Source organism: Strix uralensis, chromosome 22 (genome assembly GCF_047716275.1).
Source record: "Strix uralensis isolate ZFMK-TIS-50842 chromosome 22, bStrUra1, whole genome shotgun sequence".
Classification (NCBI taxonomy): Eukaryota; Metazoa; Chordata; class Aves; order Strigiformes; family Strigidae; genus Strix; species Strix uralensis.
Window position 1 is genome coordinate 3,949,021 of NC_133993.1, and position 17,004 is coordinate 3,966,024.

At 51.1% G+C, this 17,004-nt stretch overlaps 1 protein-coding gene and 1 long non-coding RNA gene across 8 annotated transcripts; one reads left to right on the plus strand and one right to left on the minus strand.

Moving 5' to 3' along the window:
* Positions 1-282: 282 nt before the first annotated feature.
* LOC141953686 (von Willebrand factor A domain-containing protein 5A-like) lies at positions 283-15,312 on the minus strand. 7 transcript variants are annotated; one of them, XM_074892472.1, is made up of 20 exons: positions 14,187-15,195; positions 13,285-13,439; positions 12,433-12,568; positions 11,587-11,655; positions 9,976-10,223; positions 9,641-9,863; positions 9,120-9,259; positions 8,873-8,987; positions 8,580-8,707; positions 8,347-8,435; positions 7,952-8,096; positions 7,460-7,542; positions 6,870-6,984; positions 6,516-6,680; positions 6,119-6,222; positions 5,693-5,871; positions 5,322-5,528; positions 2,394-2,617; positions 1,963-2,086; positions 283-1,786 (listed from the first exon to the last, which is right to left on the minus strand). In XM_074892472.1, exons 4-20 carry the CDS (start codon positions 11,627-11,629, stop codon positions 1,707-1,709), a joined length of 2,412 nt encoding a protein of 803 aa, XP_074748573.1. In that variant the 5' UTR covers positions 11,630-11,655; positions 12,433-12,568; positions 13,285-13,439; positions 14,187-15,195; the 3' UTR covers positions 283-1,706. The 7 variants fall into 7 exon arrangements, with proteins under 7 accessions (XP_074748573.1, XP_074748568.1, XP_074748569.1 ...); XM_074892467.1 differs by having other exon boundaries at positions 6,516-6,984; XM_074892468.1 differs by lacking the exon at positions 12,433-12,568 and having other exon boundaries at positions 6,516-6,984.
* LOC141953726 (uncharacterized) lies at positions 14,519-16,550 on the plus strand. Its single transcript, XR_012631980.1, has 2 exons — positions 14,519-14,632; positions 16,280-16,550. It is a non-coding gene; the product is annotated as an uncharacterized LOC141953726 (long non-coding RNA).
* Positions 16,551-17,004: the final 454 nt, after the last annotated feature.

Consider the following 17,004-nt stretch of genomic DNA (forward strand, 5'->3'; position numbering starts at 1 on the left):
ATCCTTGAAGATGGGGTTAATTTGACCTAATCTTAAGTGTGAGATTCAACTGCCCAAAAATTCACCATTAAAAGTGTAGATGTAGAAAAGTAACCACTACAAAAATATGATGATTTTTTCTTAGAGTTTGACCTCAGTTAGCTGCCAGATGCCCATGCAGCTCCTCTCTCACTCCTCTTCCTCAATAGGACAGGGGGAGAAAAATAAGTGAAAACGCTTGTGGGTCAAGAAGAAGACAGGGAGAGACCTTAGAAATTACCATCACGGGAAACCAGACTCAACTTGGGGAAGATTAATATAATTTATTGACAATTAGAAATAGAGCAGGATGGTGAGAAACAAAGTCAAAAACTAAAACACCCTCCACACATGTATCCTTATCCCAGGCTCAGCTTCACTCCTTCACTCCTGACTCTTCCTCTACCCTCCACCCTCACCATCTGTACAGGGGGGATGGAAGATAGAGGGCTATGATCAATACATAGCAGTTTCTCTCTGGTGATTCTTCCTCCTCACAATTTTGTTCTGCTCCAGAGTGGGTCCTCTCCATGGGATGCAATTCCTTTAGCAAATATGCATCTGCTCCAGCATAGGATCCTCCAGGGGCTGCAGCATGAATATCTGCTCCACCATGGGCTGCAAGGAAATACCTTCTCCTTTCCCTCTTACCTTGCTGTTTGTACTGCTGTTCTCACTCTTTTTTCCCCTCCTGCTCTGCCTGTGTGGCAATTTTTACCTTTTCTTAAATACATTTTTACAGGGATGCCACCAGCTTTGCTGATTGGCTCAGCTTTGGCCAGCAGTGGGTCTGTTTTGGAACCATCTGTGACTGGCACAGGGCAATCTTTTCACACAGAGGTCACCCCTGAGCCTCCCCACTATCAAAACATTGCCATGTAAACCCAATACACTTGAAAAGCCTAGAACATCATAAACAGCACTAGACATCCATATTTAGGCACCTGAATCCCATGCCACATGGTATTCCATTCACACTCCAGCTGTCACTGCAGAAAATCAGTCCTTTATATCCTGCCTCCTACCTGGAAGGTGTTTCAGATACCCCAGAACAGCTGAAATGGCACTGGGTGCCTATCATAGGCACTGCAGTGATACAATGAAATCCACCCTTTATTTGACAAACCCTTCTTTAAAAACAACAACAAAAAAGTCATCTAGGTTGTGAGGATGAGTGAATTAATGCCTGCAAAACCAAATAACATTGGTCTTACATTTCTACGGAAAACATAAGAAAGGTACAGAGTAGGTAGGTAGGCATAGATAGACACAGACAGACAGATAGATGTTTTTGTGTAGTATCTGAACAGGAATTTTCTCCCTGCGGTCTGGTATTTTGAGCAGATGACTATTTGGGTACCTCAGACAAAAGCAGAATGTGGAAAAATGAAGCAAAGTTTAGTATATGCATTTAGGGTTATTTTTCAGAATGCAGTGGAAACTCTTATATTTTGGTAAACAGCAAATGTGTGAACAAGCCAGCTGCAGTGGGCTGGCCCTGGACAGCAACTAAACACCCACCCAGCCACTCACTCACTCACTCACTCACTCACTCACTCACTCACTCACTCAGTCCCACAAAGGCACGATGTTAATGGTGTGTGATATATTCCTTTGGCCAGTTTGGGTCAGCTGTCCTGGCTGTGTTCCCATGCAGCTTCTTGCCCACCCCCAGTAGCAGAGTAAGTTCAAATCCTGAAGACGGTGGGCTCCACAAAGCAGCCTAACAGGGAATTTGCTGCCTCCAGACATTCATCCAGCTGGACCTCTGCAAGCAGAGAGAAAAAGTACAGGGGGACCACAACTCAGTAAGGGAATACAGTGTGTGCATATACAGTCTGCCTTACAGGAGCACTGGGAAAGAGGAACAAAGGTCAAAGGGTGTCAGCTGCGGATTTGGGTGAGAAAGACCCAAAGCAACTCCTCCCACCAGAATCTTCTTACCAGCCTGGTCCTGCAGCCACCTACAAGCTTTGCCCTCCAGAAGCTCTGACCAAGGTACCTTCCATTTATACTGGTGCAACCAGACTAAAGCCAAAATGGTGGCCCAGGCAGTTGGCTGCATATCCTGTGGGGGAAAACAGAACAATCAAGGAGAAGAAATAAAAAGACAGATCAGACCTAAACCAGCATGTGGAAAAAGTAAGATCGCCACACATACACACAAACTCTCTAAGCTTCTGAAATGCTCAAAATTGGAAAGTTCCCAGGTACCTCTGCTGATTCCATCCCACATCCTCCACACCCCCCTTCCACAAGGCTCTATATCTCAACTGCTTTGATCTCTTCCTCTCAGTTCAGCTCAGACTGGAAACTTGGAGCAGAGGAAGGTTCAGCTCATGACAATGCCCCGCTCCTGCCCCTGATCTGCTTACTTCACTGGGCCTTCGTCCCTCAACATCATCCTTGCTGAGCCCCAAGGCAGAAGCCAGGGCTGCGGTGAGGGCCCAGGAGCCATTTGCTTTCTGGAGTGCCACCACTACCCTGAGCCCAGAGAAGTCACACAGTCTTGTCGACAGTGGTGAAATTGTCCAGTCCCAACTGATGTTAGATGCTGGCAGTTCTTCCATCAGCTGCTCTTCAGGAGGAGGGTCCTGCTCTGGAAGACAGAAACAGTCACACAGCTCATGAGACAGGCAACGGCTATTAACCTTAAATTCTGCCTTCTCCAGATATAGTTAATGGTCCTCCATCCTCTCTGGACTTTCCAATTTTTTTTCCAGTCCTCCACAAGCATCCTGACCTTTTTCCAGACCTCCCAGAGCATCCTCAGATCTTCCCAGTCCCTTGTAAGTATCCTAAAATCTGTCCTATATGCTCTAGTTTACCCAACATAATTCTCTCTGAATACCTTTAATTCCTCCCATGATTATCATTAATATTACTCTTTCCTGCCACTTCATGGCTCATGTTCACCATTGAGGGCCCCACAGGGGTCCTTCTCCATCATCCACTCTTAAACTCACCAGCCTCAGCATGAGCTCTTCCTTTCCATGTTCCATGACAGCACATGGGCATTATAGTCCCAGGCATGGCTCAGTTCTGGAGCAGATTTAAGAGATTTTATGGGCAGAAAAAGAAGCACTTGGGCACAGAGTAGTTGGACCAGAACTAGGGGCCACTAGGGCTGGCCTAAAGGTATACAGAGGTTGGAAAGGACCTCTGGAAGTCAGTTCATCCAAATCCCTACTCAAAGAAAATCTTATTAGAACAGCTTGCTCAGGAACCTGTGTAGTCAATCTTGAATAGCTCTAAGAATGGACATTCCAATAATTTTTTATTATCTTCATGATTTTTGAATTCTGAGAAGGGCGGAGACCCCTGAGGCAGAGGAGGAGCAAGCTGTGTTACTGAGCATAAAAGATGACTTCTGGAAACAAAAAACGGAAGCTTCCCCACCAAGGAACACGACGATCGACGACGCAGCATCAGCTGGACCCGGGACCGTTAGGACGTCGTGAGATCAGTGTTGGTAGCTCTAACGTCTCTCCCTCCTCTCTCTAAACTTAACTTTACTTTCCTCCTTTCTTTCACCCATGTCTAACTATCGCGTGCTGCTTCACGGGCAACACAATAAAGTTTCACTCTTTGACTACTGCTATCCCCTTTGGTGTTGGTCACCTTAATTTTGCACTTTCGAGATTGTAGCAAACGAACCATCACGAGTCCACCGAGTGGACCGTGACACTGCAAGAAATCCAGGAGGCTGCTGTTATGTACTGAAGCATATTTTGTGATGCAGGTGCTTGATGAACCAGCCAGGAGAGACCTGCTATTCACAAACAGGGAGGAACTTGGTTGAAGATGTGAAGGTCAAGGGCAGCATTCGCTGAAGCAATCATGAGACTGGAGTTTACGATCCTGAGAGGAGTAAGCAAGGCAAACATCAGAATTACAACTCCTGAACTTCAGAAGAATGGATTTTGCCTTGTTCAGGATTCTGCGGGAAATTTGTGGAGGCCAAAGGGTCCAACACAGCTTGATCTTCCAGCATCCAATCCTCCGAGATCAAAGATGGTCCAGTCCAGTGGCAGAAATTCAAGGAAGTGTGCTAGAAGGCCAGCATAGATGGACAGAGAGTTCCTTAGTTCCTTAGTTCCTTAGTCAGATCAAACACAAAAAGCAGGTATGCAAAGGTGGAAGTGGAGACAGACTACTTGAAAGCAATACAGAGACATTGCCCAGACATGCAGAAAGGGAGTTATGAACACGAAAGTGCCGCTGGAGTTGAAATTTGTAAGGGAGGTGAGGGACCACAGGAAAGGCATCTCTAAGCACATTGACAGCAAAAGGAAGCCTAGGGCAAGCGTGGACATCTTGCTCAGTGGTGCAGGGGACTCTGTGACAAAGGATGTGGAAAAGGCAGTCATAGTCTCAAACTTTTTGGGCTCAATTTTTACTGGTAATGTTTTCCCTCAGGTCTACCATGTCTCTGAGTCTCCCAGCAGATGCTGTATGAGTGAAGCAGTACCCACAGCAGAAGAAGATAGTGAGGAAGCATGTAGGTCAGTTAGACCTACACAAGTCCATGGGATCAGGTGCATCCAAGAGTGCCAAAGGAGTTGGCTGATGCCACTGCAAGGTAGTGACTTTATCATCTTCAAAATATCATGGCAACTGTGAGAGGATCCTGATGACTGGAAAAGAGTCAGACATCTCACCCATCTTCAAGAAGGGAAAAAATTGTTCGGGGACCTACAGGTTGGTCAGCCTCCCCTGAGTCCCTAGGAAGAATATGAAGCAAATCCTCTTAGAAGGACCATCCTGTATGGGTTTATCAAAAGTAAATCTTGCCTGACCAACCTCACTGCCTTCTCAGATGACGTCACTGGCACTGTGGACAAGAGAAGGTCAGCGGATTCTGTATACCCTGAATTTAACATGGTCTTTGACAATCTCCCAAATTCTCCTTATCATCAGACCTGTAGAGGCAGAAGGCTGGAAGGAGAGGAAGCCTGGAAACTGCTGTGCGAATGGCTATGCCTCTGCTAGCTGGCTCTTTTTTGCTGAACTATATGAGGATAAAGCTAAAGATTCGTGAAGATATTTTGTGACAAACTTAGTGTTTGAGTATGGAGTCAAGGATTGTTAAAGACAAGGATAAGGTTACTTCAGGGACGTATTAAGGCATTTGATTCCTAGTTTCCAGCCCAGAGCTGAGATGCAGGAGTTTGCTTTGTCATTCCATCCATCCCCAGCACAATGATAATCAGGAAGTCTGGTGAGAAGATAAATGCTGAAAGGAGAGTTCAGCCCTAGTCCAACACAGTTTGAGAATGCTCAGCTAAGAAGTTTCTCCTTACCTTTACAGGATGCTGAAAGCAGAGTGAGTGCCTCAGTGTCAGGGGCTTTGTGACCAAGCATCTCAAGGCAGAACTGGCACTTCTGGACCATCCAAAACTTGGTGGACTTGAACCACACAGGCATGAAGCCACGCAACCAGAGCAGCTGGCAGGGAACCAGGTTGCAAGAGGGAGAGAACAACATGGAGGAGTCTGGAGGCAAAGAATCTGGGGATAGAGACAGGGAGGTGGGGGTTAGACTCATGGGTCTTAGAGACAGGCAAAAGGGTGGTCAGGCCCACAGGATAGGAGGCTGCAGATGGTGAGGAGGCATCAGACCAACTAGTCCCGCTTTCTCCTCCCAGTCCTACCCCCACCGTTTCCGGCCTTACCATGGTGCCAGGCACCCCTCTGTTTCATGCGTACTGCCACACTGGATGTGAAGGGGGACGGAACCCCCAGGCTGAGGCTGGACTTAACTGCGCTGTGCAAGATGTCCTCTGCCCTGCTTGTCGCCTCCCAGTCCAGTTTCCACAGCAGGTGCATCATGGCCATGCGGTGCACAGGCAGCCTGCAGGGACAGGGAGTTAGTCCTTGGTTCCACCTCTGGAAGGGACATGGGATACATGGAGTAAAGAGGAGGGGGCAGTGGGGTAATGGTCACCCAGGTCCTCTCCCAAGATCAGGGCAGAGGGGACGAGATTCTCTTCCCACCTCAGGCTACAGTGCGAAGGATGCAAGTGAAGGACACCTGCTGTCCCTCCTCCAGACCTTGCCAATGCCGCTCTGGCTCATGGGCAAGTGTGTTACCGTCTCACCTGTCATCTGATGATGGGGACAGGGAGAACCTCAGTGTGTAACTGAAGGACTGGCTGCCCACGTGGTACTGAAGCGTCACGGCTCCCTCATCCACCTCTGCATCCTGGTGACACAAGGGAAGGAGTCAGACAGAAAAGTTTATCTGCTGGGCACAGGCAGCCTGGCTACTTAGATTCCATCCCTGCTCTACTAAGGTAGCAGAGGCCCATGGTTGGAGCAGAGGCAGTGGTGTCTCTGGGGGAAAGGATAGGGTTCACAGAGCCTTGATGATAGTGGTCTCTCCAAGATCTAACAGAGGTGAAGGACTTCCAGTGCTGGGAAGGTGAAACAGGGAGTGAGCCCCTTACCTTCCAGAAAGCCCTGCCCCAGTGCATATGGTTCCTGGATCACTCTCACCTGTGCTTGCCCATGGATCTGGGCATAGATGGAGCTCTGATGTCCCTGGAATATCACCTCAGGAGCTTTTCTGATTGTTGACACCTCCAGGCCAGGTGGAAGGTCCCACTGTAGTGAGATCCCACTAGCTCTAGGCTGCAGAGCCCGCTGCAGACATTTCACTGCCTGGTGAGGGGGAAACAGAGAGCACAGACCACTTGGGTTCCCTCCCACTTCTGGGTGCGGGGAAGTTGGAGGGCATCTCCGAGTTGGAGTGGGTGGTGGATTTGGATTGCCTTGCATGTTTAGGAGAGCCGTGGGAGGCATTGAATAGAGCAGGGGGGGTGCTGGAAGCCCAGGCACGTGGGTCATTACCTCAGATGTCATGCTCATCCTAGAGTGGATGCACACACATTCACCTTTTGTCTCCAGGGCCATGGCCTGGGAAAGGTTGAAGCTGTCACAACTGTTAGTAGGAAAACAGAAACACCTGTACAGGAAAAGAGGGGGAGGTTAGAAATGGGGCAAAGGTGAGAGGCACGAAGGACAAGAGTAGTACAAATGACAACGTCTGGAGAGGTAAGGATGCTTCTAATCATAGAAATGAAACTGTGTCTCAGAGTTTTCCTGTTCCCTCCGGGGTGAGACATGTTGCCTGATGAGACCGTGAGAATGGGTTTTGGGCCTGCAGAGTGCATTGAGGTATTGCATGGTGAGGATGAAGAGGAAAAGTGCTGAGAAGAGCAGAGGAAGGTTCAGAGAGGAAGTCCACTAGATGAAGAGTATTAGTCTTAATGAAGTAAGGCAAGCATGTGGGGGGGTTGTTGCTGAAGTTCCATCGATGTAAAGAGAAGATCTGAGGAAGACTAGGATCTGGAAGAATGTTTGAAGGACTCCGACAGTCAAGGGGAGAGGAAGGCTGTGAGTTAGCATGTTGGGGGACAGACACAGGACTCCCTCATTACCGGTGGTGGTCCCGATAACGGTAGACCTCAGCCATGACAGCTTCCTCTTCATTGGAGATCTTCCTTTGGATGAAGATGAAAAGCTGAGGGAGAGAGGAGAGGAATCAAAGATTGAGAAGGCTGGGCACCCCCGTAGAGGAAAGACACCCTCCTAAGATGCAGGCAGCCTCTCCACTTTGCTCCCTTACCCTCTCATGCCCGCTGGCCTTGAAACAGGAAAAGAGATTGTGTGCCTCCTTTCATTAACACCAGGACACCTCTTAGCACAGAGGCACTCCACAGGGTAGTTGTGCCTTCCCCAAGTGCAGGCAAATTCCACAGCAGCTCTCCTAAGCTGCCCACCCCAAAGATGGTGTCACTTTCTGCCATCAGGATGCCCCCCACATGCCAACTCCTGGTGTAAGCAGCAGCAGAATATCTCATCCTGAGCCCTGAACTCTACCCCACTGTTTGCACCCATTCCCCTCCCCATAACCCTTTGGCCCCTGATACCTGGCGGGGATGCCCATGAAGGAGAGGAGTGCTGTAGATAGACCTTAGGAGGCCCAGCAGGTCACAGCCCCCCAGATCAGGGCAGATGGAGGAGATGCGCCCCACTGCATTGTCCATGCTTTCCTGCGTGTATTCCACACTCTGCCTGTGGGAGGGCACCCAGAGTGTCAGAGGAGGGAAAACGTGGCCCACAGCTACCCTCACATGGTCACTCCATTGCAAAGCCCTACCTCACTACAAGTGCTACAGAAGCACCTTGAAAAGACGACTGACTTACCCTCTCACTGCCCCCAACAGATCCTGCCCCATAGCTGCCCTCTAGCAAGAGCTTGTCCCATAGTTCCACTTGCAAAAGTCATACTCTACTTACCCCTCCATAATCACCCCCAACTCACGGATAGAAGGCTTTGAAAGTGGCCCCAAAACTGTAGATGTTGAAGTAACAGCCCAGAGGCAAACTCTTGAGGAGGAAAAGCAGTGTGTTCTGGGGACAGATGAAGGGATGGGCAGAGCTCAGATCGGGAAGCTAAGCAGAACATCTGCCCACATGAAGCAATTTGCCTCTATCCCCACCAACTGGGCATAAGTGCTATGGAAAATCCCCCCTGAAGACCTCCTCCAGTGGTACCTGTGCATCCTGGAAGAGGCTGCGGTCCATCAGAAAGAGGAATTCCCCAAGCTGGCCTGGATTGGGCGCCGTCTCAGGAATGTTGGGTATCAGTGTCACCATCACCACAGGGTCTCCCAGCAGAGACCCTGCAGTGCGTGGGGAGAAACAAGGAGGATCTTTAGATTAGAGCCCCCTTCCCTGTCTGTTTGCTTTTGTCCTCATCTCTGACCTATTGCCTGAAAAGCCCCGCAGATCCCCCCAGTCTCTCTGATACCCTCTCCCTAATGCTCACTTCCACCATCCTCACTCACCAGGTGGGGCTTTGGGATCTTGCCTCTCCACCACAGCTCTGAGAGTGGGAGGCCCTCTGTAATACACCAGCAAGTTCAGATTACCCTTCATCCAGGGTGATGATTTCAAGGAGAACTGAGGACAAGTAGGGTGTGGAGAGAAAAGAGAAGCAAATAAAAGGATTGAGGAGTCCTAACGAGCATCATCAGGCTGCAGACCCTTCCCTTCCCTCCCACTTTGGGACTCTCGCATCTGGCAGGGCCATACCTCAGCAGATGTCTGATCTGGAGCCGTGTATTGCAGAGGGGTGTAGCTGGTGTTAATGGCTATATGGGACACACCATGGGCTGACTTCAGACAGATGCTGAAGTGCAGATTTTCGGACATCTTTTCCCCAGAGATCCAGCCTGAAGGGATAAAGAGATGTGAGAAAGTGAAAGAAGAGACCCTAGAGCAGCAGACAGCTGTGGTGGGGCACTGTATCTTGTTGGTAGAGGGGAAATGTGACATCTGAGATGTCCTCTCTGTGGTGCTTGGGGGGGGGTGGGGGGGGGTGGGGGGTGGGGTGGTGATTCCGTAGACTCACACTGTGGTTTGTGTAGGGATGTGGGGGCATCTCTTGCTGTAGGATATATAAGGACACTTGTGGGGTTCCTGACTGTGAGGTGCAAGGGGGAATATTCAGATTCTCTCACTGAAGCACTTGTGCAGATACAGGGGTCCCCCCTGGAGGGATACTGGGGAGCAGTGTGTTCCTCCCTGGGGGACACACCTGGGGGATCACTCACTGAGGCAGTTGCTCCGGGGAAACAGCTCATTTGGCCAGAAAAACTTGGCAGCTCCATCAGGCTGCAGTGGCAGCTCCTGGACATAGCACAAGCTGATGGCCACCTCCGCATTAGGAGGCAGGGTCCCCAAGAAACAAGCAAACACAGGGCCCCAAAGATCGCACTGATCCTGCAAGTATCTTAAATTCTCCATGCCTAAAGTGGCTTTGCACAGCTGCTGGGCCTGTCACAAAGGGAGAGAAGTGTGTCACTGAGGTCTCCAGCGGATTTCATTCTCTCACCTCCACCCCTCATCCCAACCCGTGGACCACCCCTTCCCACGGCAATCCCAGTACCTCCTCCTTCTCCCAGAGCATTGCTTCAATACGAGTGTCCCCCATGGTAGCATAGAAGGTGTGTACAACAGTGTCAGAGTTCACAGGAAAGATGAACATGGTCTCCTTAGAGACTTGCTGAACATTGCGGAAAAACAGCTCAGACACCACATCAGCCACAAAGTCCTGGATGGTTACATTTACTGTCACAGTTTCCAGCTCCACATCAGAATAGGAAGAAAAGAACCATATTCTCCTCTTGAAGAAGCCTGAGGAAGACACAGCAGCTGTCAGACTCCCTGGTTGCCCATAGGAAACTTTAAATTTGGGGCATCTACTTGTAGTGGGAAACAGTTGCGTGCCCCAACCTGTCACAGAAATGCCAGTTGCAGAAGCTGACAAATAGCAATGAAAGGTCCCGGAGGCTGCCAACATGTTTCCCTTAGACCACAGTTCCTCAGCGCTCTAAGTCCCTTTCTGCTCAATGCACGTGGCAGCTGTGCCCTCAGATCACACAACTGTGCCATGCTACATGTTAGTTCAGGCCTACCATGGCATTAAGAGGGGTCTGTCTGTCCCACAGCATATAGCATAAGACAGTCCCACAATAGAGCTTCATGGAAATGGCAGGAGGTGCCCTGCAGCTCCTCAAACCCTCAGACCGTATCTCAGAGATAGGAGCAGGTCCCGCCATCTGCTTTGAGACTAATGCTCCAAAGAGTTGAGCTTGATTTTCAACTCAAGCAGATATACTGCTCATTTTGGACTACTGGAAGGGAAGGGGGACCGTACAAAGGGCATTTCGCATGGCATCAAAGGTAGAGTCACAGGAAGTCACCTCATCTCCTTTTCATTGTCAGCAGCAGAGATGTTTCTTGCTGACCTCCCTTTCTCACCTGTCATACTTGTAGGGTTTGGTTTATCTAAGGCCAACAATGTGTAAATGTGAATTTGGTTGGAAGATGGCTTTGGTGACCTCTCTGCCTGCTATGACAGCTGCCCATGGAAAGGCAACCTTCTCCATACCTTTGCCCTTGGTTTGAGATGAAGAGCATCTCATTTTAGGGCAAGGTTTGGCATCAGTGGGGCATCAAACTTGATGGTAAAATGTGTTGGAGTAGTGTCTTAGTAAAGAATGGTGTAACACTGTAGTAGGAATAGAGTTACACTTAGCAAAGGAAGGTGTAAGACCTTCGTAGGGGTTGCTGTAATGTCTTGGATGGGGATGGTGTACAGAAGATGGTACCTGGAGGGGACGATGCAGCTCACCAATCAAGTGATGTGCCTAGGTAACACAACACACTAAGTGATGATACAATATCATGGCACTGAGGAGTGTTGCCCCCCATCCCACAGTAGCAGACATCTCTTCTGCATTATCCTCCCACTTTGTGATGGTTTCCCTGGAAAGCCGTCAGCCCTATTCCCGAGATGGATCACACAAAAATACCTTCTGCTACGCCAGCCAGAAAAAGTGAAGGCTGACTACAGGCCATGTCCCTGAGATCCCAGAACATGGTGAGATGTGCCTCCCTGGCTGATCACCCAAGAGATCAGTTTCTTCCCACACTATTCCCCCAGCTAAAATCTTCCCCACTGCTCACAGATGCCACCCTTCTGGCCCCAACTCACCCCTAGCGATACACTGTTTTCTCAGGATGCCACTTCTCCTCATCTTGACTCTGTGGTTGAAGACAGCTTCTGTGTGCAAAAGAGCATAAAGTGAGCTATGAGGACCTCGTGAAAAAAAAACTGGGCACCTCCATCTTCCCTTCCTCCAAGATATGGACACACACTCCCCCCAACATGGGCCAGGATGACTCTTTGCTTCTTCACATCCCACGTCAGGATCCTTTTTGCCCCTCTCTCACCAGCCTCAGAGCAGATTAGTAGGAGACAGCCGGGAATGGGAATTGCAGGTGTCAAAAATGCTTACTGGTTCAACGGGGTGGTGGTGCTTAATTCAGATTAGAGCACAGGGAAGGTGGGAGCAATGGTGGGTCACAGACTGAGACACAAGGCACAGCATGAGTTTGGGCCTGAGCAGTGATAGCTGCACCTGGAGGACACCGGTACCAGTGCTGACAGAGGAAGAAATGGGCAGAAGGTTGGACAGAGCAGGGAAAGCATGGTCTGGGAGAATGGGTGGAGAAACGCATGGATTTGTGTGAGGAGAGTGGTGTAGCTGGAGAGTCGGAGAGGGCTGTATTTTGTGGCAGTAAGAGTGAGTGAATGGCAGAAAAAAAATGACCATATGGGGATTTGGGGAGGGGAATGGATGAATGAATTTACAGTTGGGATGCATGGATGCACATCCAGGGAAGTGGGGGGCGGGAGGGTGTTGGAGGAATTGATGAGCAAATGCGGCTGCGTGGAATGTGCCTGGTTTGTGACTCATCTGTCAATAGGCACCTAAAACCATCAGGTCTGTGTACAGGTCAGTGGTCTGAACTCTTCCAACACTGAGTAGAGCCTTACCTCAGTTGTCAAAACATTGGACAGGAGGGTCATTTGCAGTGAGGAGCCCTAGCACAGGTGAGTGGTCCTTACAAAGGTGAAGAAACCCAATCTAGCTGTCTCCTGTAGCTGTGCTGTACGCATTGGCGTCACGTATCTATCTTAGAAATGACAGGACATTTGAAATGATACTAGCCACCTGTGTTTCAACAATTAAATCTCAGCCCTCAATTTAAATATGAGGAAGGGCCTCTTCCTCTTAGCACAACAGTAGGATTCAGTTCAAGATTATTATGGTATTGTAGGTATTTAAAACAGATACATTCAGATTAACTTCTAAACTTCTGCAGGGGTTTTGCCAGTGCGCACAGAAAGAGGGGGTGAGAATGGGGCAGAGGAATGAATGAGGGGTGAGGGGCATGTGAGCTGAGACCGAACGAGGAAAGGAAGGAGGGATGTGCATTCTCTGCTGTAGCGATCCTGATGGGGGGACCATTGTACGCTGAAGAGTTAGTGGTCCACGTAGCAGTTCACCCAAGGAGGCACGGGACAGGACTGCACCGCGCTGCACATAACAGCTTGACCTTCAGGCCTGTGCTGCGCTGCACATAATCCCACGGCCGCAGGATAACCCCGGGCAGCTCATTGGAACAGAGCCGGCTCTGGAACATGCGCATTGTAATGTGCTCTGTGCTGATTAGAGGCCTGTTCGATGCTGCACAACCCGAGTTTCCCAGCATCTGAGGGGGCGTAAAATTATCTATGCTGTTCTCTCTTCCTTTCTAGTGTCAGCTCTAAGAAATGACATTTCAAAGTATGCTTTGCAGAATCTGAATGTCTTTCCTACTGGGATCATGGCGAAGCAGCACCTACCGCCTGGGGCAAAGCCTTTGGCACAGTCCGTGGGTCCCAGTAAGAAATACTTTTCTGGAGAAAGGATAATGAGGAAGATGCAGCCTGAGAGCCTGGCTGGTCCCCGCACACAGCCGCGGAGGGCAGTCACAACAAACTTGGCCCAGGTGGTTTTCCTGGTGAATCGGGAAAGTGAGGAGGAATTATCTGAATGTCCCAGCCCAGCTGAAGTACTAAAGTGCCTCAAGAAGCGCGGGGTAGGGCAAGGAGAACATGTGCTGTGCTTGGTTGTTGCTAACGGGCTCGGAGCGGACACGGGCACGTTTGGAGCTGAAGCTGCAGCCCCGGGTGAGCTGCAGGCGCAGCAGCGCAAGGGGGTCCCGGGGGGGACGGGGCGGGGGCAGGGGCGGCCCGTCCCGGGCACCGCTGAGACACGAGCCGCTTGGGAGGGGAGGGCGGGGCCGGGAGACCTCGGGGACCCCGGCGGGGACGGGGCAGGAGCGCAGCGACAGCATCTCCCTGCGGCCGCCGGCCGTGGAGGCGGCGAGGGACGGGGCGGGAGGGGCAGCGCGGAGCCCGGGGGCATCGGCCCGGCCGCCCCTGCCTCGGGCACGGGAAGAGCCGCCTGCCTTAACGGGGTGTCCCCCCCTGGAAACGAGCCCAGGAAAGGGGCGGGCCCCCTCCAGCGCGGCTCAGCGGGGAGGCGGGGGGAAGGGGACGGCGCGGGGGAAGCCACCGTCGCCCTCTCGCTCCGCTTATAACGCTGTGGATGGAGCCGGCGTGGTGACAGCGGGTTACGGGTCTGCCGGATACCGGGGCAGATGTAACCCTAACTGGTGGAAATCCGCCCCAGGATTGAAGCGGTAACTGTTACCAAAATCGGGGTGGGGGGCGGAGGAACAGTCTCCAAAAGGTTTTCTAACCTTGCGGCCGGGACTGTGCGATGCGCGGTTATGCCGGTCCCTCCCACGTATGATAACACAGCACCCAGGGAGCTGGGAGGAGCTGTCAGCTCTTGATGATCCTGCGCGGGGTGGGATTTCCAAGGGAATGGCTCTCAGGAACCTCCCTTTTGTCCCCAGGCAAAGAACCATCCGCGGTTCCCCTGACTCAGCCCAGCACTGACAGCTCTTCCATGCCAGCGCTGCCCCAGACAGGCCCGAGTTAATGCTCCCTTTTTCTTAGCACATGTAAATCTCAAACGACTCCACAAGAATCAACGTAAATTTTTCGTGTAAGTCTGGGATCTGTGCAGAGCAAAAGCAGAGAGCGAGAAAAGTCGAAGAAGAAAAGAAAGGAAGGAAAGTCAGCAGATCCAAACCCGACACCAGGGATTTGGACTTCACTCACCACCAGACGTTAAGGACAGGTATCATTCTCCTCGCTTTACTCGTACGAGAAAGCACACGCGCTCTCTCTGCTGCTCTCAGACCTTCTATCTTTGGTCAGCCATCCTTGCTGCCAGTTTCTTTAACCTGTGCTTCAATAATCCTCTGGGTTCTGGAGGACCCCTTCGTCAGAGGAATTCCTGGGCAAATAGCACCTATGTGATGAGACTGGAAGTTTCTAAATTGATAAGAGACTAAAGATGTATTTCATAGTAGAAACCCTGGTTTAGATGCTTGCACATCCATGTTCCTGTATTTTATTGTCTGTCAGGTAAGAGACTGAGTTTACCAATAGCATGACCTGTACGTGTGCCTCATTGTGAATTTGGACCTTAGCCTGCTATCCTCCACCTCAAAGATCCCGAACGTGCAGGTACCAGTCGAATTAGGTGGCCTGGCAGGATGGGGCAGCAAACAGACAGACACACAGAAGCCTCCAAGCCTTTGCCAGGGTATGGCAAGCGCAGACAGACAACTGCACACACGCACGCAGAGCAGGTCGGCAATCCTTCCTCGAGGAGGGAAGGAAGGAAGGATGGATGCACAGACAAACGCACTCACCATGCAACGGCAGACTGAAACAGGAGCAGCGAGCAGACAGACACAGGGAGGGCCCCGGGACTGACACCCGTCAGCTGCAGCATGAAGGGGTGTTCACAGCCGTGCTCGGAGGAGGAGGAGGAGGAGGAGGAGGAGGAGGAAGGAGGAGGTGGAGGAGGGCTGGTCTTTGCAAGAAGCCGCAGGGACAGATGGGAGATGCGGTCAGTGCCGCAGTGCCTGGGCAGGTTCCAGGAAAAGGAATGCTGCCAAATGTGCACTCTGGGATATACGGTTGGGAACCAGGGGTGCTGCCAGCCCTGCCTGCTGGGATGAGCTGGGGGCACTGGACATGCTGCCAGCCCTGCCTGCTGGGATGAGCTGGGGGCACTGGAGATGCTGCCAGCCCTGCCTGCTGGGATGAGCTGGGGGCACTGGAGATGCTGCCAGCCCTGCCTGCTGGGATGAGCTGGGGGCACTGGAGATGCTGTCAGCCCTGCCTGCTGGGGGGTGGGAGGCACTGGGTGTGGGGTTGCTCCAGATGTCTGGGCAGCTCCGGGAGGTCAGTGGAGCCATGGGAAGCAGGAGTGATGGAGAACCCACACAGAGGGTGCTTTTTGGACCAGGACTGGGGAGCCAGGCTGGGAGGAGCAGCACTAATCGAGAAGATGCTGTGGGTTGGTCCTGTCCTGGGGGCTCCGAGCTGGGGATACCGCCTGGGAAAGGCCTCTTGTGTGTGGCAGGGGCTGCTCGGAGAGTGAACTGCAGCAGTGTTGCCTGTGGTGGGAAGAGGGTGCTGCCCGGTACCGCCTGCCCCGTGAGGGGGTTGGAGGCGGGGGAGGGAAGTGGGGGAAGGCTCCCGTGTTCCCCCGCACCAGAAGCTCAAGTGGCTGCTGGGCAGGGAGCCATCCCATTCCTGCAGCCAAAGTGCACCAACACAGGCACTTCAGCCTGCCTTCCTGACACTCTCCCCTGACTTCTCCTTTTCCAGTGGGCCTCATCGGGTCCGGGAGGATACAGGTAGGAAGTGAGTTTTGGACCAGTGAGAAAACCTTGGTAGAAGAGATGGTCATCTTGGGTCTTTATTCTAGACGTTGCTGAACTTGCTTGGAGTCATACACCTGCAGAAAAGTGAATGCTCCAGACCTGGGAGGGGTGCTGCTATGGGTGACCTCTGGAAGCCCACATCTTGCGGGACACCAAGACCTCCTTGTTCACCAGAGGACGGACTATTTAGGTTGAGAGCTGGAGTCACCTAAGTGCACTAGGGACATTGTGTGCAATCTTGTCAGAGGAGCAGCTACAAGGTAGCCTGATGTCCACGTGCGTGACTGTGGAGTAATAGATACAGTCAAATCCTGATTTGCTTCTGGAACAGTGAAATTTCTTTTCCTTACCCTTCAACATTTCAGTAAGCTGGGTTTCATCAGTGTTGTTTTTCTGGAATTTTCTTTTCCAATGTTGATTATTAAAAATGTGCCTGGAAAAACTCTCAGAATTCTTACAAAGCATTGCTGAGATTTCTGCTAAATGCTGAGAGCTTGGTGGTCTGCTTCTGGATATAAACAGTGTTCAGTGCTTGAATGGATGAACGGATGAATTCAACCCTGGGCTCCCCACTGAACTGAACCACTTTATTCCATTCATCAGTATGGACACTGCACTGAGTATGTTTCCATCCGTGCCCCAGCAGTCCCTGCATTTTAAAATGTTCATTCACAGTGTCCCTCCAATCCTGCAGCACACACCCTCAGTGTGTGAAAAAAAAGATAAAAGTAAACCCTCTGGTATCTTGCAACATGACTGTGTCTTGATT

Coding starts and splice junctions, on each gene's coding strand:
- LOC141953686 (XM_074892469.1), bottom strand. CDS start 11,629: ATGAGGAGAAGTGGCATCCTGAGAAAACAGTGTATCGCTAGGG. Junction 7,543..7,951: donor TTCATGGGCATCCCCGCCAG/GTATCAGGGGCC, acceptor TCTCTCCCTCAG/CTTTTCATCTTCATCCAAAG. Junction 6,223..6,515: donor AGATCCATGGGCAAGCACAG/GTGAGAGTGATC, acceptor TTGTGTCACCAG/GATGCAGAGGTGGATGAGGG.